This window comes from Zeus faber (assembly GCF_960531495.2).
Source record: "Zeus faber genome assembly, chromosome: 19".
Taxonomy (NCBI): domain Eukaryota; kingdom Metazoa; phylum Chordata; class Actinopteri; order Zeiformes; family Zeidae; genus Zeus; species Zeus faber.
Genome location: NC_137206.1, coordinates 9,422,456 through 9,446,520, shown reverse-complemented (window position 1 = coordinate 9,446,520; position 24,065 = coordinate 9,422,456). Strand labels below are relative to the sequence as shown.

At 46.9% G+C, this 24,065-nt stretch overlaps 1 protein-coding gene across 2 annotated transcripts in view; it reads right to left on the bottom strand.

Annotated features, from left to right (window-relative positions):
* gfod1 (glucose-fructose oxidoreductase domain containing 1) overlaps positions 1-22,296 on the bottom strand; it is a 28,020-nt gene extending 5,724 nt beyond the window's left edge. The window contains exons 1-2 of one of the 2 annotated variants that reach the window (XM_080020511.1): positions 22,083-22,296; positions 21,541-21,966 (exon numbers count right to left, since the gene is read on the bottom strand). In XM_080020511.1, the coding sequence (XP_079876637.1) occupies positions 21,541-21,892 (352 nt within the window). In that variant the 5' untranslated portion in view covers positions 21,893-21,966; positions 22,083-22,296. Of the gene's footprint in view, positions 1-21,540 lie in introns of both variants that reach the window. The other variant, XM_080020512.1, reaches the window with a different exon arrangement.
* Positions 22,297-24,065: the final 1,769 nt, after the last annotated feature.

Genomic DNA, 24,065 nt, shown 5'->3' with positions numbered 1-24,065 from the left:
GGGAGCCATCGCCGCCGAGGCCAAAGACTTCTCCGAAACCGACCCAGCCGACTGTTCTTTGAACGGACGACCTGTCGTGTTGTCGCCCTCGATCAACGCTTAGGTCACCGTGTTTCAATTCAGCTGCAGTTTGGAGGAGATACAAAATAAGAAAAAGACGCAGACAATAACCTCTCTCTCTCCACGGCCATAAAAGGCACAAGATAAGGCTGAGAGAGGGCGAGTGAGCCTGCGTGTCAGAGTGGAATTAATGCTGATGAGCAAAGGAAACGCGTGTGACCACACACACACACACACACACACACACACACACACACACACACACACACACACACACACACACACACACACACACACACACACACACACACACACACACACACACACACACACACACACACACACACAGCGATGCTGAGGAAGGAAGGATGGGGATGTGTGGGTAGAGCGTGCTACTAATCACTCATTGTGTATTGTTCGCGCATCTTATTCATTGTCGCGAATACGCACAAAATGAAAGAACATAAGCACAGATGTGAGGAGGAGGGGCATGAAAGACCTTTGTTTAGTTTAAGGTTCAGGTTGGAGCACGTAAATGAGTGTTTCAAAGAGAACCGTCAGCATCGACACCAGCCCAGCATGGTTGGATGGTGAATGTGCCCTCTGCTGTTCAAAGAACCGAAAATGAAAGATGAGCACATTGAGTATCATCACCGTCACCCAGGGGAAGGAGTGACTTCAAGACTTGAAGGTGCGTTGCGGCGAAAACCCGTCTTACCTGTAGTTCAAATGCTGGTGGTGTAATTCTACCGGAGCTACGTCATCACCCAGGCACGATGTGGTTCCTCTTCAGTCCAGGCCCGAAGCACACGGCTGAGCCCAGGAGCCGCGGCGGCGATCGCGGCAGGGGCCGTGCGCCCTGTGCCGCATCGGGCCCGCGACACAATAGGCCCTCTGCGGCTCGACGCCACCAGAAATAGCGTAACCGGGGGGAAAAAAACCGGTCGGAGGGGTTCCTGCCGACCTGAGCCGTCTGAGGCGGGGTCATGGCCAGCGCCTCCCTCGGAGGGAATGCGAGGCAAGGGTCAAGGGGAGGAGAGAAGACGCCGCGGCCGTGCCATTCATTCATTTTAAGAAAGGTGTGTGGGAGAGAACCATGACTCAGTCCTCAGGCATTCCTCATTCTCTATTCACTCCCATGAGCTACACACGGTCTTTCACATTCCTCCACAGATGGATCTATTAAAAACAATAGGTATACTACAGGTTCCATAGGCTAGATCACATAGCACAATACACACACACACACACACACACACACACACACACACACACACACACACACACACACACACACACACACACACACACACACACACACACACACACACACACACACACACACACACACACACACACACACACACACACACACAGTATCCACAACGATTATGCAACCCTCGACACGTTAAATAACGTGCTGGGAAACCGATCTAGATTCTAGAAGTGTAACTGGATCCACTTCAACAACCGCCATTACAATTCGCCGTCGACTCATGTGTACGTGTGTTTGGGGTTTCACCAACTTGTCAACTACTATAACCACTTGTTGTAGCCGCTCGGCGCTGTCGGCAGCGGTCATGTTTTTTTTTTTGTCAGCGTCACCACATTTACAATAATAATTGAATTAGTAAAATAATTTATTAGAATATGTATATACATTTATATCTTCATTCAGCTGTGTTCTCCTCATTAATTTAATTCACCAAATACAATTGCCAATATTTCTGGGGTTCCGGTTTGGCCAATGGATATCCGGGCCGAGACTTCCTCTTCCGTGCGCCGGTCATTGTTTACAGTCAACCCTCACGTCTACATCCGGATTGTTTCACAAGTAGTTAGTAGTAAATAGGGGCGCACAATAATGGAAACAAATTGACATTGCGATATATTTATTTTTTCTGCGATATGAAAAAATTTTCACCTGATGACTTGAATGGCTGTATTTGGAAAGAATTACTCATTCTATAATGATTGGGGTGGTTTTGTAGGGCAGTGCATCTGCATAGAAAAAAAAAAAAAAAAAGAATAATATCTTTATTCTTGGTACATTGAGGCTATAATCAGTAAACTGTCAACAGTGACTGGAAGGTGTTTCTCCCTTCATTTATGAAAAATAAATAATGCTCTTTCTTATGAGGAATGATCAACGAAAACAATTACAAACCAAACCTATTTAAATAAATAATGGAAAAATATTAGTAAAAAAAAGAAAATAATAATAATAATAATAATATATATATATATATATATATATATATAAAATATATATAGTGAATTCAGGCCAAACATGTGAGCGTTTGCTGTGGTCAGCCACGGTCCAGGACGTAAACACAAGTGTGTGCTTACTCAGATACCGTTTCTATCGCTACGTCGCAAATCAGCGGCAGAGGCTTTATGGCAATATTTTACGCCACGGTGCTTTACGTTATATATCGAATCCACGTTTCTTGGAAATTTGGGAAAGAACCCTTAAATCTGAGTGAATGAGGTTATATCACACGGACTTCTCTTGTAGATGAGCCACGACGGAAAATGAGAGCCGTGCAACTTTTCCTTCTGTATCACGCGGTAAAGAACTTGTAGTATGGTGTGTTTGAGTTGCCCGACTTGACATTGCACGTCCGGCGACGTGACTATTGAACACGCACCGCGATGACGATGTTGAAACTATATATTGTGCAGCCCGAGTAGTAAATTAAAAAAAAAAAGCGAATACGTCGTCAGACCGATAGCCGATGGGTCCCGAGATGACCTAGAACTCCCCCCTCTGTTTCTTTCTTACATAATAGGTAAAAGACAACTCGTCGACTACTGTTGTGAAAAACTTGGCAACTAGTTAAAGTCAGCAGTGGTCAGTTTTCCTGCACCAGGTTTTACACGTGATTTTGATCCATGTGACCCCGTGGATAGATAATGACCCCAGTAATGAGCTTTGTCTACTAAGCCTCAGTCGGCAACAACATTCTGTCGATGAATATAAAACAAGCACCACGTGAACGCACGCACGCACGCAAGAACCAATTGTAGGACAGGCTGGTTTGTATGGCCTTCTCACAAGACTACTCTTTCAATGGAAAGAAGTATACCCCAGCAAATGGGTTCTACTGAATGGAACACTGAATTAATTGGCTCAAAGTCATATTTCATTGTGGATTCAAAAAACAGCGCAGAGACGTCTACGTGCACGCAAGCCCCGAGTCCAGAGGCCGACATGGACGGAGCTGTAAGAGAAACAGCGACAGGCTCATCTGTCCAGCTGATTCCCCCCGAAATTTAATTTCGCTTAAAGCAATTACATGGCGAAAAGGAGAGGGAGGGAGAGAGAGAGAGAGAGATCCACCCGGCCATTGGGCCAAGAGCGGTATAACATAACTAAACAAAGATGCTTGTTTGCTCAAGGATTGTCTGCGTCTTTTTTCTTCGTTTGTATCTCCCCCAAATTGCAGCTGAATTGAAACGCGGTGACATAAGTGTTGATCGAGGACGACGGCACGGCAGGTCGTCCACTCAAAGAACAGTCGGGGAGAGAGAGAGAGAGAGAGAGAGAGAGAGAGAGAGAGAGAGAGAGAGAGAGAGAGAGAGAGCCAGACAGTCGGAACGAGACATTTTTACGACCGAGGCCTTTTTGTTGCATGGAAAACGAGCTTCCCGCTGACTAATTGTGCCTCTTTTGTGAGCCAAATGAGCAAGATGACAGCCGGCGGGGGGAAAGCAGCGATTGACGGACGGATCTCCGAGAGTAGGTCGTCGCACCTCCTTCGTTGAGTCAGCCGAAACAAAAGCAAAACCTGAGACCTCACGCTGTGTTGCATTTACCTCAGAAGTCGGAGCTGGGAATGAAATCACACCCCAGTCGACCGCGTTCCAACACAGCAAATCGGAAAAACCAAGATGGACGCCTCCCTTGTTGCGCTTGCTCTTTTCTGAATACGGACAACTGCAGAACAAATATGGGAGCGGGGAATGGAGTGCCCCTCCGGGGGTTCCGGAATCCAAATAGACGCCCGAATAGATTTAATAAAAAAAATAAAAAAGAAAAAAGAAAAAAAAAAAAGAAAAAGAAAAACATTGTTATCACAGCCATAACTACAGCTTTCACTTATTGTTTATGTGCGGAGCAGCCATCTTGGATTTGGAGGTCGTGGGGTTGGTGGGGGGGTCTTCCGACTTCGGGAGTCGGAAGTCCACCTTCAGGGGTTCCAACTGGGAACTCGAAAATTCCGACCGGCGGGTTCAGATGGAACGCAGCATTACCATCCCAAATGTTCGCATTGTGATACCTCAGTTCCACCCCCCGCCCCCGCCAAAACAATGTTTTGTTTCATGGAAACAGGGGTTAGATAAATGTGAATGCAATTAACATTAAATTACACGATTATACAAAACAGACCCTGCGTCAAAAAGGCACTTGGCACTAATGGGAAGGCTTCCAGCTGTTGGGCTTTGTATGTAGGTGCATCTCCATTGTCGTTTTCCGCCCATTAATAGGAAGGGCGGGGCCGGTGTGAATGATGAACAGCATTAGTCTCACTTAGCGGGATGAGCCCTTTGGCTAATGCCTTAGTGTAGCAAGGAGTTTAGCATTCCTAAATGTGTTTAAGTGCTGCCATTAACCCATGCAGTAGATGGGCTGGCGGGGGGGGATTTTTAAGAACGGAGCAAAATGACAGCGCATACAGGAGGCAGCAATTATTTCCACATGGCTACAGTAAGTGAAATCGTAGGTGAACCTGGACGAATCTTGAAAGCGGACACAGAGCACTCCATCGGTTTTAAATGGGAAATGATGGTGGCAGTAACAAAGGAATCAAGTCGAAAATCTTTTGAAACAGACTAGTCAGCCACCACACCTCTGTGTTCCCATCGTGAAAAGAAACCTGGTTTACTCGTCTTGCATTTGGCAGCGGCATCCTTTCACGGAAGAATGACACATGGTCGTTAACAATTCAAATGGGCGCATCCAAATATGAGATGTAAATAGTGATACCCGGGACAGATCAAAAGATACGGACGACTCCCATTTCCTATCCAAACCTATTGCCCAGGAATGTCAGCAACATGGCGCCAGACTTCAATAAGTTCGATAGCTGCTAGTCGGTTGAGTCTGTCAATATCACCCGCAATGGTATATCTAGTTGGAATAACCAATACCGTTTTATTTCCGCTCATCCATTTAGTTGTTGGTTCCTCTTTTTGCCATGCAGAAAGCCAATGGCCGTGACTGATCAAAGCCTTTGTAAAGTGGTCTCTTTGTAATCAGGCCTCGTTCTGCAGCGAGAGGTGTCCTCAAGGGTCCAATTACCTCATTGCAAGTGCTGAGCTAGAGCCCCCTTCCTTCCAAAACCCCTTCCCTCGCACACACATAAAGCTAATGAGCAGTTGTTTTTTTTTCCCCCCACTGATGTTGCACGCTCACAACTAGGACGAATAACATAAAATACAGCTGCTCCATACAAGAAAATACTTCCTTGACTGGTTTGTAATTTTGGCCTTTACGGTCGATACAACATCGATTACTGCTGTGAGGCTAATGTCACGGAAAACGTTGTTTTCCTCGTCACATTGCATTGTGTTATATACCTGAAGGAGGTCACTTAAAACGATTTGTGCGGTAATTCAGCCCATCCTCATGTTAATGTTACAAGGAACCATGGTTGTTGGTAAATTACCCATGCATATGCATATAAACGCTCTCTAATTAATCAGAATTAATCGGGCAGAATAAATGTCAAATCCATTATAGGCCCTAATAAGAGGGGGCCGGGAGTTGTTTATACTATTATTGCTTAAATAAAAGGATGTTAAACAACATTATTACCAAAAAATTAAAAATAAATCTCATCAGCGCATAGGATTTAGATGGAAATATCCCTTTTCTACAGACCGGCACTCTAAGCGATGCGCAAGGAACCGGTTCATAGAAAAAGAAGCTCAAGGGAACCGTCAAACACGGCAACTAAAGCGATCACCATTATTCATTTGATCGTGAGCTCGACATTGAGGAGAAACACAGAGCCCAGGAAGTCTGCTTTGTCATTGTGTGGGCACACCTGCTAGCCATCCATTTCTAAAAAAAAAAACAAAAAAAAAACGAACTCTACCACCTAGTTGTGCTCCTGTTCTCGGTCCTCGTCCATGTAGGCATCTTCCGAAACAAGTGCGGGGGGATATTATTTTTATTTTCTTTGAAAGTAGATCACAATTGGCCTTTGAGCCTTTGAGTTCACCTTCAAATCAGAGCTGAAGGGCGTGGAGAGGAGTCGCTCATTCGGTACAAGTCGACCTTTGAGGGAGATGAAGGGATTTTCGAGCCCCTTCTTTTCTCACGGCTTTTCGCCGGGGCCATGAAGGGGCATCTTTCAGGGGAAAGCGAATGGGGGTGGCAGCGAGGCCCTCGGCATACTAATGCCCGCGAGAGGAGCCGGAGATGCCGGCCGCCAGACCGTAGCTCCTGACCCACTGATTCCTCAGAGACATTTCCAAGCATGTGCATACAATGACGTGGTTTTTAAACGCTGCGTTCATGTGATATCGGTGCTCGCTGGGCCCTCGTGGGGCCAGCGTCGACACCCGCATATGGTTGTTCCATTAAAATCACAAAATCACGTCACGCAACGAATTACAAACGATAAAAATAAATAAATAAATAAAAAAGGCTTGGGTTGTTAAAAGGTTGTTAGTGACCGTCGATGTCCCGGAGCGTAGCATCCTGCTGCCAGAGGACGTCGGGCTCCAACTAATGTAAGTAAGACATCTTCACTGCGGCGCGTATGAGCAACCATATCACGCCTCAATGTCGGCAGCTCCACTGGAGAGGGCAGCTACAAATGAACCGAAAGAACAGAACAGAAGAAGAGGGGAGGAGAGGGAGCGCAAGAAAGAGACAGCGTGAGAGAGAGAGTGAGAGAGAGAGCAAGAGAGAGACAGCGTGAGAGAGAGAGAGAGAGAGACAGAGAGATCCACTTGGCCATTGGGCCAAGAGAGGTATAACAAAACTAAACAAAGATGCTTGTAGGAGGTAGATCTGTTGGCATGGCGACAGCTCCCCCTCCGCTCACCCTGCATTCCCACCCCACCATTCTCCCCCTCCCTCTCCATCCAGAGGGAGAGAAGGTAAAGAAGGAAACTAATGGAGACGGTGCAAGGAAAGGATGGGGCCGGGTCGGCTCAGGGCCAGAGAGGTCGAGCTGGCCATCGGAAATTGCCCCGAAATGCGTGGACGGTGTCAAGTTATGGAAAAACGGTGGAATTTCATGCCAAATCTTGGTATCCATTTTAAAAGGGGAGGTTTTTAATTTGGAGAATTTTAAGAAGCATGTGACCATTTTTTTTTTTTTTTTTACACAGAAGCACCAATTCACAGCAGAGTTTTATAAGCAGAATCAAACGATAAATGAAGGCATGCTGCCTCCGTTTAGAGCCCGCATTTGGTATCATGGGTCAATGCGTTTTGAGCCAATAAGCCAGTTTTCATTAGACGTGACTGGCTGGCAGCAGAGGGGGAACGGCGTTTCCGGGCCTATTAATGAAATGCTGAATCAATTACAGGTAGAAACCGTTTCAGGAAAACTTGTGACTATTGAGTCACAGCACATGAGGGAGTCTAAAAGAGGCAGCAGACTGGGCATCTGAATAAGTAACATGGGACACAGATCAGCGCCGATCTCGAATAATTGGTTACCTCAGAGCAATGTCGATGCACAGGGGCTCTGGTTCGAGGACATCTGTGTCTGTTTGGTTTCAGTATTACTTGCTCTTTTTTGCTGTTTGTTTGTTTTCCTTTCGCAGGAAGAACTCTGTGGATTAACTCTGGCCTGGTTGCATCACAGATGGGGGCAAAACAGTGATTCATTCACTTGTGGCGCCTCTGGGATGTGAGATACCCAAGGTGCATAATTACAAATCGTCAAAACTGTGGGTAAACAAAACGTGGGGGGCAAAAAAATAAATAAAAGCGACTAAAGTGAAGGCAGTGATAACTTTAGCGCTCTTTGGACTGTACTGGAAAACGACAGAATCCAAAGGCCCTGCTCAACCAGTGTGCCCTGCAATAAACACACACACTGGAAGCTGCGAGCACCAGTGTAGCCGGTGTGTACTCAAACAGCACCAGGAAAAAAACTGTGTCCAGAAATTTATGCAAAACACGTATTTTGCATTTTAAGAGCGGAAGTCATGTCCGTGAAAGGTCCTCAGTACCCAGGTCCTCACAGACGTTGTTTGGGATTTTGTACGCAATCGATGTACACAAGTGTTGGTGATCTTCCTCCAAGATGTACATTGCTAGGACCCTTTTTTCTCTCGATCGACAATATTAGGGGTGTCACGATTCCGATCCAAAATCGAAAAATCTATCAAAATGACCAGAATGTCCAGTAATTCCACATGTGTGGTGATAAAAGTGGTAAAATTAACCCAACCATCATCAACGGAATGTCCTCTGGCGCAGGTGAGGTTCCCAAACACCGGTTTCCAGACCGTGCTGCGCAGCGCAGCATTTGCAGCCGGACCGTGAGAACGCGGGCGGGATTTTTTTCAGGAGGGATCTGCGATCTGCACCACAGCAGAGCAGCAGCAGGAAACAAAATAAATTAAACACTGTTGTAGACGAGGGGGCGTGGTTGAGCCACGTCTGCAAGGGACAGGGCTGGCTTGGCTCTGTGGCGCCGCAGCTTTCCCGGTTCTGCCCAGTCAGCCGATTGGTCGGACCCAGCTGGGAGAGTTTCCATATGTGTTGTTCTGACTTTCGGTGGGGAGCGTGAGGCGCATGAGTCCTGAGCGCGACTGCAAGAAACAAACTCTCTCAATCGTCTGCCGGGCAGGGTGATGCAGATCTATCACCTGAACCTCCTAAAGCAGAGGAAGGAGGCGGCGTCTGTGTGTCTGGCCACAACGGTGCTCTGGTGTAGTCCCATCGTGCTGGTAGGTAAGCCAGATGGGTCGGCCCGCTTCTGTGTAGACTACCAAACGGTGAACGCGGTGGCGAAATTCAATGCGTATCCCATGCCCCAGGACAACGAACTCCTTGACTGGTTAGACACGGCTCTGTTTTTTACGACACCGGATTTAACCAAGGGCTACTGGCAGATTCTCTTGTCGCCAGAGGCCAAGGGGAAATCGGCTTTCTCCACTCCACAGGGGTTGTACCAATTTGTGACGCTTCCGTTTGGGTTGTTCAGGGCCCCAGACACCTTTCAGAGACTCATGGACCGGGTTCTGCGCCCGCACACAGCATATGCCACCGCCTAATTAGATGACGTTATTATACAGTGACACCTGGGAGCGGAGAATGCAGCGTGTGGGGGCAGTACTCAAGTCCCTGAGGCGGGCGGGGCTCACCGCCAACCCTAAGAAGTGTGCGGTTGGGCGAGGGGAGGTACGATATCTGGGGTACCACTTGGGTGGAGGACTGGTCCGGCCCCAGATAGATAAAAGAGGCGGCGGGCGCGAACAGTCCGAGACCTAAGACCAGGGAGGAGGTAAAGCGCTTCTTAGAGCTGGCAGGTTACTACAGAAGGTTTGTAGCCGACATTTCGGCACTGACCAGCCCTTTGTCTGATTTAACTCTAAAAGGTGCGCCAGATCCGGTCCAGTGGACGGACGTGTGCCAGCAGGCGTGTGAGAAAGTAAAATCAGCTCTCTGTGGGAAGCCAGTGCTGGATACGCCAACTTTTCTCTCCCTTTCTGTTTGCAGACTGACGCATCGGACTGAGGGCTGGGGGCAGTGTTGTCCCAGCAGGTTGGGGGCTTGACCGACTGGTGCTGTACATCAGCCGGAAGCTCTCATAGCAGGAGTCCAAGTACAGCACCGTGAAGAATGAGTGTCTGGCCATCAAGTGGGGGTCGGGCCCTCCGGTACTACCTCCTGGGGCGCCCTTTCGCCCTCTGTTCGGACCAAGCTCCGCTGCGGTGGCTCCATGGCATTGAGGATACCAATGTGCGGATCACCCATTGATACCTAGCTCTTGGGCGGTGGGGGTATGTGGCAGATGAGGGGGCGTGGTTAGGCCACATCTGCAAGGGACTTGGCTCCATGGCGGTGCAGCTTTACCAGGTCTGCCCAATCAGCCTCGTCAGCGCTGATTGGTCGGACCCAGCTGGGAGGGTTTTCGTCTCTGTTGTTCTGTCTGGTTCTATCTATGTTGTTCGAGAAACAAGATCTGTTAATCCCTTTTGTTTTATCTTCCTGTTTTGCCAGCGAGCCTTTGTTATCTTGATGAATAAAATCCTCGCCATGTCGGCGCTCCATTGCCTAAACGACTCTGTCTCCCTTCCTAAACCTGTACATGTTGGTAGAGACTCCCACAAATACATCTCAAGTTTTTATTTGCTTTGTTTGGAGAAAATATTGCTGTGATCGGAGCTGCAGGGCTGCAGGTAGTAACTTGCCTTTCACTACCAGCGTTCCCCTCTGGCAAAAACAGCATCCGTTTTTCTGCACTTATTTTGGTGAGTAACTTAAAAGCAGTGTAATATTAAGTACTTATTGTTTATTATTCTGAAGTCTAGTTTTTTGTTATTATTTATATTTTATAATGTCCAAATAAAAGTTACTTCTTGTTTTTCCTTTACAAATCAAGGCTTGATAGTCGAACAATGGCATAGCCGTCAGTGCTGCTTTAACTGCTCCCCAGTTCCTGCTCTGGTTCTCTAGGTTGGCCGACTGATGCTGAACGGTCGCCGTGGCAACCAGCTGGCCTCCCGCCTGTTTAATAGGAAGATTTAAGACCGAAGGCTGGCACACCTACCGCTTTGGCCGCTTGGCTGATGGGCCGACACAGATGACGGACGGATGGTACGGCTGTCCGGCTGGCCTGGCTAACCAGCTTGTAATTCTACTCTTTTAAAAGGATTTCCTTAGATATTCGGGCAAGCTCTCAGAGCCAGATGCCTGGGAGGGAGCACAGCTGTGTGATTAGCTGGCTTTGGCCGCCTGATATGACGGATATGCTAGCGGACTGGCTGGTCAAGTGACTGTTGCATGGCTAAGTATTTAGATCCAGCCCGGCTCTGCTCTGTGACTAAGTTAGCTGCAATGCCCCCGATGTGATGGCCCCGCGAGAGAATGGGGGGGGGGGGGGTGGAGGAGTCGAGGGCCCGATGCCAATTACATAACGCATTCAGTCGAGTTTTTTTTCTTCCCTCCAAACAAAACAAACAATTTTTGACGGAGCCGCAAATAATGCATTTGTGGGTGGTGTGTTGTTTGCCCCGTGTGTCTATGTAAATATTAACAGAAGCAACAATGTCCGTCGTTGAAAACTGTTGGCCACACCAATTCATCAATCCTCAATCCAGTCAGTTTACATTCGGACAGACAAAGGCTTCGGGGGGAAAACAAAAAAATAAAAATAAATAAAAAATAAAAAAAGAAATACACATCGCCGCTGTCCTTCCGATGAACCTTCGCGGCTTATCAGAAGAAAAAAAATATTTTAAAATATATGCTGACATCCCCGGGACACAGAGCAAAGGAGAATTAAGAAGATCGGTGCAGCTCTTGGTAAGTCATTTTCCACTGGCAGGGAAGGGCCGTAGGTGTTACCATAGCAACACAGAGCAGCTCGACAAGCAGGTGCCAAATCTGGAGGGCTCTTAAGTATTTTTGGGGGCACAAATAAACGCTTCAAACGGAATAGAATGGACATTCCTGAGGGCATCTCGTATTAAGTCTGAACATGACATTGATTTCCCAACAGGAGTGTCAGTGTAATGTTTACATATTTTCTAATACAAATTTGTCCCGAAACCTGTTTGACACTCCTCGACTCCCCAGCGGAACACGATGGAGATAGATTTGTCTCAAAATTATTTGTGTGAACAGATCGACAATCCGTGCGTAAATGTTTAACCTGTAAATATAAAACACCTTCCACAAATACGAAACAAGAGATTAGTAAAACTCATTAAAATATTTAGCAAATAAAAAACATATGTGGATTAGTTGTTTGTTTGTTTTTTTTACACATGTGGATTTATTTTTACACACAAGGATTAATTTTTACACATGTGGATTTTAATTTTACACACACCGGGTTTTCAGACAAATTTTCAGCCAGTCCGAACGAAAATCCACATGTATCATGCCTGCTGATGCTTGTCATTTAGTAAAGTAGGAGCATGCAGTCTTAAGGGTATGTAGGAATATGTGGATATAGGAATATGTACAATACGTATGTCGACTTCTATGTAGTACTTATATTTACATATATAACAGTAAATTACAGCAGAAGATCAGTATTAAGAATAGAAAAAATTTAAGTGTGATTTTTGGTTATTGTTACACAGGGATTACAGATCCCATACATTATCTGGGAGGCCATGGGTCATCTAGCTGCAGGACACGTAGTTCACGTATCCACAGTCCATGAACGACCATCAGATGGAACACCTAAAGGGGACAATTGACCTAATGTTACCTAATGTAATATATATATATATATATATATATATATATATATATATATATATATATATATATATATATATTCGCAAAATATTTTTGGGGTTTACAAATCTTTTTTTTTGTATTTGTGGAAGATGTTTTGTATTTACAGATTACTCATTTACACACGGATTGTCGACTTGTTCACACAAATCAATTTCCATACAACGCACGCACGCAGGCACACACACACGGAAGTGAAAAACGGTTTGCTGCGGTAAAACCAAAATATGACTTCCTGTAACACTTTTTATCTTAGCATCTTTTTTTTTTTTTTTTTTTTAATCTAAACAATATTTTTAAAAGGTTTTTTGTTCCTATTTATAGCAATTGGGGATATTGTAGTTTTGACTGCCCTCCTCTGCACGACTAGGGGCCCTATTAAATAGCATTAAATAGTATTTTGCATTTGGCTCTGAGCAGGGGAGCACAAATGGGTTAAATAACATATTTATTTGTGCAACGTCTCAAACAAATAACACTTCTCTATAGAAGGCATGCCATCATTCTCACACATTTTCTTTTAAATTGGCCTCTAAAAAGTCTCAGTTGATGCTATGGGTTCATAGTGAGCTCAAATGGAAACATGCTTCCCCTTCTATTTCCTTTTGCACGGAGTATTTCCACCGTATGGTGCACACACACACACACACACACACACACACACACACACACACACACACACACACACACACACACACACACACACACACACACACACACACACACACACACACACACACACACACACACACACACACACACACACACAGGGATATTCGGCTTTCGGGTAAAATTTCAGGATGAAGATAAAATGCACTATAACCTTTACAGGTGAACTTAATTTGACCTTCTCTAAACTTTTGAATGCACATGTCCAGCTGTTCAATGTTTCAGTACTTCTTGCACAACTTGCTGTTCTCTAACAAGGAGCTCAACGGCAAAATTCACAACAATGTGTTTGATCCATGAATCGACCAATACATTTCCTGGTTCAATTAGAATTGGTATTTAAACAGTCCTCTCCATCATGCTGTTCACATTTTGACATCATGAGACCAATACGACACCTAACAACTGATCAACAGTACCTCGCCATTGCGAGGCTTCAAACAGGATGTTCTCAGAGGGAAGTGGCCGCTGAGCTTAGAGTGTCACAGAGAGTCATCAGCAGGATGCAAGAGATACAGAGACACTGGAAGAGTCACAGAAAGGCATAGAAGTGGACGTCCTTTGGCCACATCCCACACTGATGAGCGCTTCATTGTGAACAGTGCTCTGCGCAACCAGATGATGAATGCCACTCAACTCCAGGCACATTTAAGGGAGGTGAGAGGCACCCAAGTGTCACGTCAGACCATTCAAAACCGTTTCCATCAGCGTGGTCTGCGTGCTAGACACGCGTCTTGCACGGGGAGCATTGACGCTGGACGAGGGACCAGTGGGCCTCAGTGCTGTTCTCTGATGAAAGTCGATTCACGTTGAGCAGAACTGATGGCAGCCAACGATGTTGGAGACGTCAAGGAGGGCGCTATGCATCAGCCACTGTTGTCACCAGACGAGCCTTTGGTGGTGGTGGTGTTACAGTGTGGGCAGGTGTGTCTAGTCAATACAGAACTGCCCTACACTTTGTGAATGGTACAGTGACAAGCCCATAGTACCTGAATAACATCATTAATCCAGTCATTGTGCCCCTGCATGACAACACAGGCCTCATTTCATCTTCATGGACGACAATGCTCCAGCTCACCGAGGTTGTATCATTAGGGAATGGCTGTTGGAGACTGGGGCACCTCAAATGGAGTGGCCTGCACTTTCTCCAGATTTTCTATGGCTATCAGCTGAGTCGCTGTGTAAAGGCTCGTCACTCTGTACCCCAGAACCTCAGTGACCTGAGGGCCGCCCTTCAAGAAGAGTGGGGTGCCATGCCTCAGCGGACAATAAGTCGACTAATGAACAACATGAGACGTCGTTGTCAAGCTGTACTTGATGCTCAAGGGCACATGACAAGTTATTGAGACGTTGACGTTTTTTGTTGTGGTAAACCCAACGCTGTTGTTGGCTTTTGTTTCAATAAATTGTTTGAGATGAGGAAATCACCATTGCATGCTTCTACTTGCCTTACTTCTACAATGCCCTACTTTCATGATATATCACTGTAGCATGAACTTTTTACATTTTCCATAAATGTCACCCGAAAGCCAAGTATCCCTAACTTTTTGTGAGTAGTGTATATATATATATATATATATATATATATATATATATATATGAAAAGTTGGTAATTTTCCCAGACACGCAGCTCTAACGTTTAAGCCTCTGCAGCTCTGGTCCGTGCCGCCCTCCTTTCGTCCTCACTCCCCCCGACGGCCAATTAGGGAGCATGCGCCGGCCTGCTCTCAAAACACAGCGGTGCGAGGAGGATATCCGAGCCGCCGGTTCGCCGTGAAGCAGGCGCACCTCAGGAGCACGCGGCGCAAAATGATCAAAGCGGGACACAAAAGGGGACACGGGCGGGATCGAGTTCAATCACACTAAACGCCGGGGCCAGTATTCACTCCAGGGCTGAGATACTCCAATCTACACGGGGGTAAAGCTCCGGGGACATAATTTGAATTGTTTCGACACACCGCAAGGGTGTGTTTCAGAGACTCTCGGGGGCGGAGGTGTGATCACAGCGATTGCGAAAGCCGCGTGTCTTAACAAGGGCAGCGCGGCAAACAGTTGCATCACGGCACACGGGCGAAGGCGAGGCACGCCGGCCTGAGATCCCCGCGCGGTTCACCGGGTCCCGGGCGTCCGGATACCCGGAGCGGTACGCCGCCGCGAGTGACTGAACTCGAATCTGATTCACGTTCAAGGGCGGTTCCTCTTTTGGATAACTCCCATCCTGAATTTAGGATGGTGCGGGTTCTCATCCACAGCCTGTCCCTCTCCTCCGCCTCCCCCAAGTTCGGATGCGACGCAACGTGACTATAGCAAAAAGGGGGTGGGGAGGGGTTGACAAAAGGCCAATTGACAGGACCTTCCAAGGCCTTACCCTTTCCTTCCTATTCTGACTTCATCTCTCTCTCTGTCCTCCTCTACCTCCCTCCTCCTCTCAATCAAACACACAATCAGTCATTCAACTGGCGGCTATTGGCATGTTAATGGACACCCGTGGCAGCCCAGGGAGCTCTCTCTCTCTCTCTCTCTCCCTCCCTCCCTCTCAGAAAGCGGCATGTTTATCACTCTACTTACATACAACTAGAAACGTTGTGCTAAATTAGAATCCAGGCAATCGCTCATTGGAACTTCCAATTCCTTGATTACTGAGCTTATATCATCTAATACAAGAGGTCATATCATTTGAGGAGCGGCGGCTGCGTGACTGCGTCGGTCGTGGGGACCTGTGGCCTTCACGATGAAGGTCTAAACAGCATCTTCCTCCTCCTGGTCGTGTGCCTGATAAGTCAGCAGAGTGGTAGGAAATCTGGGTTTTATTTGATATTCCACTGACTGTCTCCACTGACGCCGTTTATTCCTTCCACACGGGGATGTGTGAGAGCCAGAAATCCAGAATCTTGTGCCTCCACAGAGGGGGAAAGGAAAAAAAAAAACATTTACTTTGAACCACAATCTTTTTATATCATGGGGGGGTTGGGTTGGGGTTGAGTTTGCCCGGAGGACATTATCAGCGTGTGACAATGCTATTCTTAGACGGCCCGATCTGGATGAGAGAGTGAGAGAGAGAGACAGAGAGAGAGAGACACAGACAGACAGACAGACAGTAGAGATGACTCAGAGGTCACATTAATATCAGATATACTGTTGATATGCTTTGTCCCAGTGTGTAGAAATGGATAGCATATCAATTACGTATTATTATGTATTTCAAATACAGACACTGATAGACAAGACATAGGGCGAGTCTCTGTATCTCTCTCTCTCTTTTTCTGTGTAAAGTAGCACCGCATCGTTCCAAGATGGGAGACCCCCCGCCCCACCCCCAGGCCTTGAGAAATGCTTCTCGAACAACACACACACACAGATACACAAACACAGACACACACACACAAGTGAGGTCCAAGTAAATACAGTACATCTGGTTAGTGAGAACCCATGTTTCTGGTGCACTTCTAAACCAGAAAATTCGGAGACGAGTTCTTAGTAAAGCACCACACACACACACACACACACACACACACACACACACACACACACACACACACACACACACACACACACACACACACACACACACACACACACACACACACACACACACACACACACACACTTTAGCCCTTACTGCAGGTCTTGCTCATAAGTGGAAAGTTCTGCAAAAGTTCAGTGCAAAAAAGAGGAATGTGTAGGTGTGAGCACATACGTGTGCGTCAGTTGGCCTTCACGCACACACACTTTGACTGTCATCTCTCTCTCTCTTCCTTCTCTTACTTACAAAACAAAAGTGCATAAAAAGGGCACCTAACCCCGTTGCTTGTGTTACATTATAGTCAACGTCTCAGACCCCAACACATACATATGGTTTGCACACACACACACACACACACACACACACACACACACACACACACACACACACACACACACACACACACACACACACACACACACACACACACACACACACACACACACACACACACACCTGAACCCTGCAGCTCTGCGGTGAAATGAGACCAAGGTTCTCCAGAGCAGCTGTAAGGTGCTTTATTAAACAGTTCATGTTTTTACACATGGAATCCCTTTTTACTGACCAGATTTTTTTCTTTTGTCTCATCTAGTTGGGAATTATCTATATATTCAAAGGAAAAGGTCATCTTTATTATCTTTACTATACAGTATATACACACACTATAATTTCTCAATTTCTCATTTCTTAACGTTCTCTTACATCCGTCTGAAACCAATACAGGCCAAAATAAGCTGATGTGAAATGAGGATCTGCACCCGTGTGACATCATCATCATCATCTTCATCTGGAGCTCTGATCCCAGCGAGGCCACATTTCACTGGGCCAGTGTCAAAATCATAACTTATTCATAGGCAAATTTTTGTATTTAAATTTTTTCTTTTTTTTTCTTTTAATAATCACACAAACTTGGCTTTCATCGACGAGGCTCTGGCGCTCATGAAGCGTCGGTTTTAATTTCACAGGCCTCGGATATGCCATTGTATATTCCAACAAATTAATACAAATAACGAAAGGGAGCAAAGGAGTTACAAATTTTCTTGCTTCACAAATTGCGAAGAAATGCAGAGAGCTCACCAGTGTGTGTGCGTGCGTGTGTGTGTGCGTGTGTGTGTGCGCGTGTGTGCCTATACTTGAGAGGACCGGTCTCCGAATTGACAATTTCTTTGGTTTCGAAGTGCACCAGGAACATGGGTCCTCACTTACCAGGTGTATTTACTATCAGTCCAACAACGGCAATAATGGGTGTGTGCATGTGTGTGCGCTCTGACGCTCGTCTCTCCCGGTCTGGCTCCCACCGCAACGCAACGCCCAGAGAAATAGTGTCCGAAGTCAGAAGGCGCCTGCGAAGCGCCAAAATAGGAGGAAGAGGAAAAGGAGAAAATAAATCCTGGTAAAAGACACGGCGGAGCAAGAATGACTGGTTTGAACGACTGGTTTCGCTGCGGGGTGAAACGCAGTACCAGCCACCAACTCGGGTAAAAGCTGAATGAACACGTGCCGATTGTTTTTTTCCCCCTCCTCTCTGACGTCCACACCGTCCTTCCAATAAAAAATACAAATGTGATCACCATTCATTTGATTTACGTCGTTTTCTCCCCAAAGGGATGAAACAATATTAGTGCTGGAAAACGTTCAGGCGAATTCCTTCACTTCCCAAATCCACATTCCCATGGCGAGAGAGAGCCCTGATTAGACTTATCAACCTCGAGCACGAGGTTAAACAAAGGGCTCGCGATGGCCAGATTAGCCATCACCTCGCACACCCCGGGCGAAAGAGGAAGTCGGCCTTGCCCTCGTACCGGCTCGCCTTTTTCTAACTGGGACTCGGCAAATCTGCATCTCGAACTTGGGTCGCCGGCGTACAGCTCCGTACGGCCCATACGGGGCCCCGTACGGCCGATCCGGGCCAAAGGACGGATGGGACGGAGCCGGCGGCCCTGAAACGGCCGAGTCTGGATAAAAAAAGGGGAAAAAGGAACGGCTGTGGGTGGGCGTTCGCTCGGGTCGCGCTCACTTTCTGAAACGCTTCCGACGAGACGCGGAAAAGCTTCAAACGGAGCCATGTGGGCCGCTTGGCAGCGCTGGCGGAAGGGTGCGACACTGTGGAGGAGGAGATTCATGTTGAGAGAGAAGTGGGTCAATATTGCGTTGTGTCTTTCAAAATGAGAGTTGCAGACGCAGAACAAACATAGTGTGTGTGTGTGTGTGTGTGTGTGTGTGTGTGTGTGTGTGTGTGTGTGTGTGGTGATATCAACATAGCTTCAACAAGGACTAAACAAACATCGGCCACGGCGGCCTAAAGCCCGTCCATATTATTTAATGACAATGCCACTCCGCGCCGGTATTTGCAAAAGCAAACAAGACAACAGCCTTGTGGAAATGAATAGACCTCGGGGGTAGCTGTGCCCAAAAACACAACCTACATGTTTACACTGAGGATCACCCAGCCACTTGAAGCCGTAAAGTCAATCGTAAAAGGGTTACATTTTGTTATGAGGGCGTGTTTGTTTTGCTCCGAATTTACTTAGCGTGGCTTTAAACCACACTGATGACGACCAATTTCGTGCCCATGGCCTGAAAATAAGATCATAGGATAATAGATAGGATCAGAAATAAGATTATAACCAAAACGCTTGTCTAAAAATGTCTTCTTTTTTTTTCCCCAGCCCAAATTGCTTCTATAGGTCTATTTCTCCTTTATTTTGAGTCTTTTATTTCTTAATATCAAAGGACGGATTTCCAGTTAGTTTGTGTACTAAGAAGTACATTAACACTGTGGTGACTAGAGCCGTCAAAACGATTACATCGCCATCTGATCACACTCATTTGAGCAGATCTCAATCTCACGGTAACATCGTTAGACTCAACCGCCATGATGTTTTCATCCTAAATAAAGGGGATTTTTTTTTAATCGATGTCAGCAATGTCACAGTAATTAGAATGTGAGTTGGCTTCGTTTCCATCAGTTGGGGTACGCTTCCAATCCTCTAGTAGACATGTATTATTACACCACTATAAGCTCATATTATGATAGTGGCATAAAATGAACCAATAAGACAGTTCATTCATCTTAGTAATGTCAAGCCAAATTTCCTGTCCCCGCTAATTAGCCCTCTGTCAAACCATGTTTACAGCCAGGTTCGACACTAAACGACAACAACGGCAATCTCATGTTTTACTCAACAGGCTGGACTGGTGAGGCTCTCGCGATTGCACGCACGTCCACCACTACGGACCTGGAAACCACCTCTTTTACACACTAGTCAGCCCAGTCTGGCCGCACAGCTTATGATTTATCCAGCGTGACATATGACTCCCGTCTCGCTCCTCAACCGTTCCATTCCATTCCTTCCCTGCCCACCTCCGCCACTCCCCACCCCCCAGCAGCTAATGCTCGTCACCCTCACACGCGCCTCACACATGCTCTAACCCTGTCAGGAATAACCACGTACCAAAAAAACTAATGCGATTTTAGTCGGGATACCTGTATCGGTATCGGGTCAGTCTAACCAAGAACACACCAAACACTCAAAGGTGTTCCCCTAAATAGAAGGGCGGAAACGGGAGAGCCAAGTTCTCCCAAATGGAAACCCAAGAAGCCCACCCAACTTACAGAAACCCCCTGGACTCTCCTCACCACCAGGGTTGTTGTCGATGGTATTCTTTCCATGACTATGTCTGAAATAATGTCGAGGATTCGTTGACAACCAAAGAGTGAGTTGAATTCCTCCTGCTCAATGAGAGAGTTGGGCAGAAAAGATGCCGTCTTGGCGGACATTTGGTCCACCTTTCTCGCTCTACTTCAAGTTTCTTTGGACCCATTATTTCTCACGGGTCAACTGCGATTCACTGTCAAACCTCGAGGACGAATCCTCTTTGGCGGACGAGGACGCGCCACAGCGGCGCCAACAAGCCGCCACTCTTTTAGTCGTCGTCTCCGAAGTAGCCCGTACCGCTCCAGATTTGGGATGCAAAAACAAAAGCACAAGCATCTTCCAGCCAGCAGCTAAATGCAGTCTGAGAGCTGGGATTTGTTGACTACGGGCTCGTCATCTACAGTCCTCACTTAAAGGTCGGCCACACCTGCCCCGATGGAGAGGACATAGCCTGGTTCTCAACGTGGGGTCAGGCGATGCCCAAGGCTCCTTCAAGAGCAAGTCCACAGCAAAATGATACAGCTCAACTTCTCCATTATTTCACTCAGATGACGTCAACGTCATCAGACATTGTACAATGACCGCTGTTTCGATCATAGTTTCGCTGTCATCTTCCCTTATTAAAGTATTGGGAATTACTGGCTGCTTACCATGAAAAAAAAAGTTCTTCTCAGATTGGGGCGCGGGAGACAAAACCTTCGCCGAGTTGGTCCGTGCGAGCGTCCAATTGTTATCAAATTCAAGGTCCCTGATGTGGAAAAAGGTTGAGCATCGCTATCCTATACAGTACTACACCTGGAGAGTGGGCTCGCCAAACTCGTCGTCGGTTGAGGGTCAAAATGCAGCGTAAAATTATAGTGGGGCTTATCAACCTGCACTCACATACGTGGCCAAATATAGATGATAACTGAATGTGATGATAACATTGATGAATTACATTTTTTTTTTTTTCCTTTCCCTCCCAATCGTCCCACGGGCTGGATCCGCAACCCTCTGCGGCCGAATTTGGCCCGCGGGCCGTCTCTTTGATACGCCTGCTTTAAGAGTGTCTCTCGTCGCAAACTGGTTGACGGTCCCGATCATACTGGCCTAGTAACCCCGCAGGCTGCAATTTAAAATAAAATTAAGAATAAAAAAAGAAAGTTGGAGGCAGCGTTCCTCCCCCCGAAAAGACCCACCTAGTGTTTTGACGGCGATCTGTCGGGTCAGAGGCGGCGGCAGGTTGACGCACACCAGGTCCACGTCCTGGTGCAGCAGCACGTCGTCGATGCGGCTGGTGTAGAAGGGGACGTCCATGTCCCGGGCCAGCTCCTCGGCCTCCTCCGGGGTCCGGCCCCACAGCGCCGTGACGGCGAAGCCCTCCTTCTTCAGCAGCGGCACGATCACCCTGGCCGTCAGGCTGGTGCCGAACACGCCGACCCCGGGAAGCATGGCTCCGCCCGTCGCCGCCGTCGATCGGTCGGTCTGGGTGTTTGTTTGAGGGCTGTTCGTTGATTCAGGGCTCCCGCCGGCGAGCGTCAGGTCGGCCATCCACCTGCGCCCGGGGCCCCGCTGCGGTGCATGGTTTCGATGGCTCCGCGCGGCGGTGTGTCATCTAGCAGCCCCTTTTAGTGTTATTTAAAAAAATGATAATTTATGAAATAAATAAAGTCAAGGCAATCTAGTCCTTTAAATATATATATATATATTTAAAAAAAAATAAGCCAAATCTCAAATGCACCATTCGATCCTTTAACCGCCCGAGTCTGGCTACGGTTCCGCAGCGCCGACGGGCTACATGACGGGCATACTGCCGGTGCGGTTCCTGCGCTCCACCCCTACGGTGAAGGCAGACGAGGCGTTTATTTGTGGACACGGGCTGTGTCGGCTCCGCCGGGACGGTTCTCGCGGCCAGCACCGGCACCGGCACCGGCAGCGGCAGCGCGCTGCGTCGTGTTCAGGGTTCGAGTGATGTTGCAGCCGCTCTGCGCGGCGCTGCCCGCCGCCGCTGTAGTGACGCGAGACTGGCGAGCGATTCGTTCGCGGCGAACGAAGCCTTCGTCGATTTATTCGTTTATTTATTTTTCAACAGCCCAGGTGTCGGGAGTCATTCCGGGGAAAAAAAAAGAGCGAGAGCATCAAGGCGTCTGGTGTTATTCATGTTGAATATGACTGATTTACACTTTCGCATTCCACCATAATGAATCATTTGAAGACAGGGATTATTTTTTTTGGGGGGGGGGGGGGGATTCACACTTGCATCAAGATTTACATTACATTTCACTGCATATATGTATGAAAGTATGTATACGTATGTGACAAATTAAAAAAAAAAATCTCGATTTCCTGCGGCCCACAGTTTTGCGTTCTTCCCCCTAAAAAAAATAAAAATTAAAAAAAAAAAGATTGTCGAGAGAATTAAAATCTTTTTTTTTGTTCGGTCATTCCGTTCGTAACTCGACGGCAAACGACCCCTTTGACTTTCGTTCTTCGTTCAGCGGATGTCCTCCCTCACTCACCCGCGTCAGTCAGGAAAACAAACCAAACAAACAAAAAAGGATAATCAGAAAAATGGAAGGACTCTTTTTTTATTTTTATTATTATTATTATTATTATTATTATTATTATTATTATTATTATTATTACTGAGTGACTCGTCGGGAACCGATTCAGTAAAAAAAAAAAAAACCCGTCTTATCTTTCGCCACTATGCGCGGTGCCGCCGCCGCCGCTGGGACGTCACCCCGCCCAGTTTCGTGCTGCATTCCATCGACATCGCAACTCGGAAAAAATCAACTTCCCCTTGGGGAAAAACGGGGCAGGGGGGGGAGGAAAGGCCATTTAAGTCAAAATTTCGTGGCAAACCGGTCTGGCGGGGGTGGGGGGGGGGGGTTACCGAGCGGACAGAGCTGGCGAGACCGCGGACCGTCCGCGGCGAAGAACGTGATCTTTTGCGTTACGTTATATTGGAAAGCGCGTCTTCGGTCCAAAGTGCAGCTTTGCCAAAAGAAAACCCGTTTCTCGCGGGTGGCCCCCGAACAGAGGCAACGAAACACCCAGTGGCTCGGGAGCGCGGTCCACCGACTCTGACATGCTGATTTCCGAGGGCGAACCAATGCAGCATTAACCCTTTCGTTTCGTTTTTGTTACAATAAAAACACACACAAAAAAAGTGTGTGTGTTTTTATTTTCTTCCATCACCAGTGGAGACGCGTGGCTATTTTATTTTTAAAGGTTAAAATAAAAAAATAAAAAAATAAGGAATAAAAACCCAGAGGACGCCGGGAAGGAGAAGTGCGACAAAATGGGAGGATTGACGGCAGCGCATTTGTTACACGGAACCTCGGCGCCAAGGAAACCGCGAAGCGCTCGGTTGTCTTCGCGACGGCGGCGCAAACAATAATGCCGCTCGGAAACGCTTGGGCGGGAAGTTGAAAAGTTGTCCGTTGCCCCTTTAGGTTGTACATAAAAACAAAAACAAACAAAAAAAAAAAATCATAGTTTTATGGCTGATTTGGAGATTCATTGTCAACTATTTCCAACACATCACTATCAATCCATTTAACCAACCAACTCTGATGCCCCGTGTCACCAGATGCCTAAACTCAATAATCGTACTATGACATGTCAAAACGATCGTACATTTTTTTTTTTTTTTTTTTTTAAATTATTACTGATCGTCCGTCGTACAAATGGCTAAATTATATACGGTAACCATCGTACA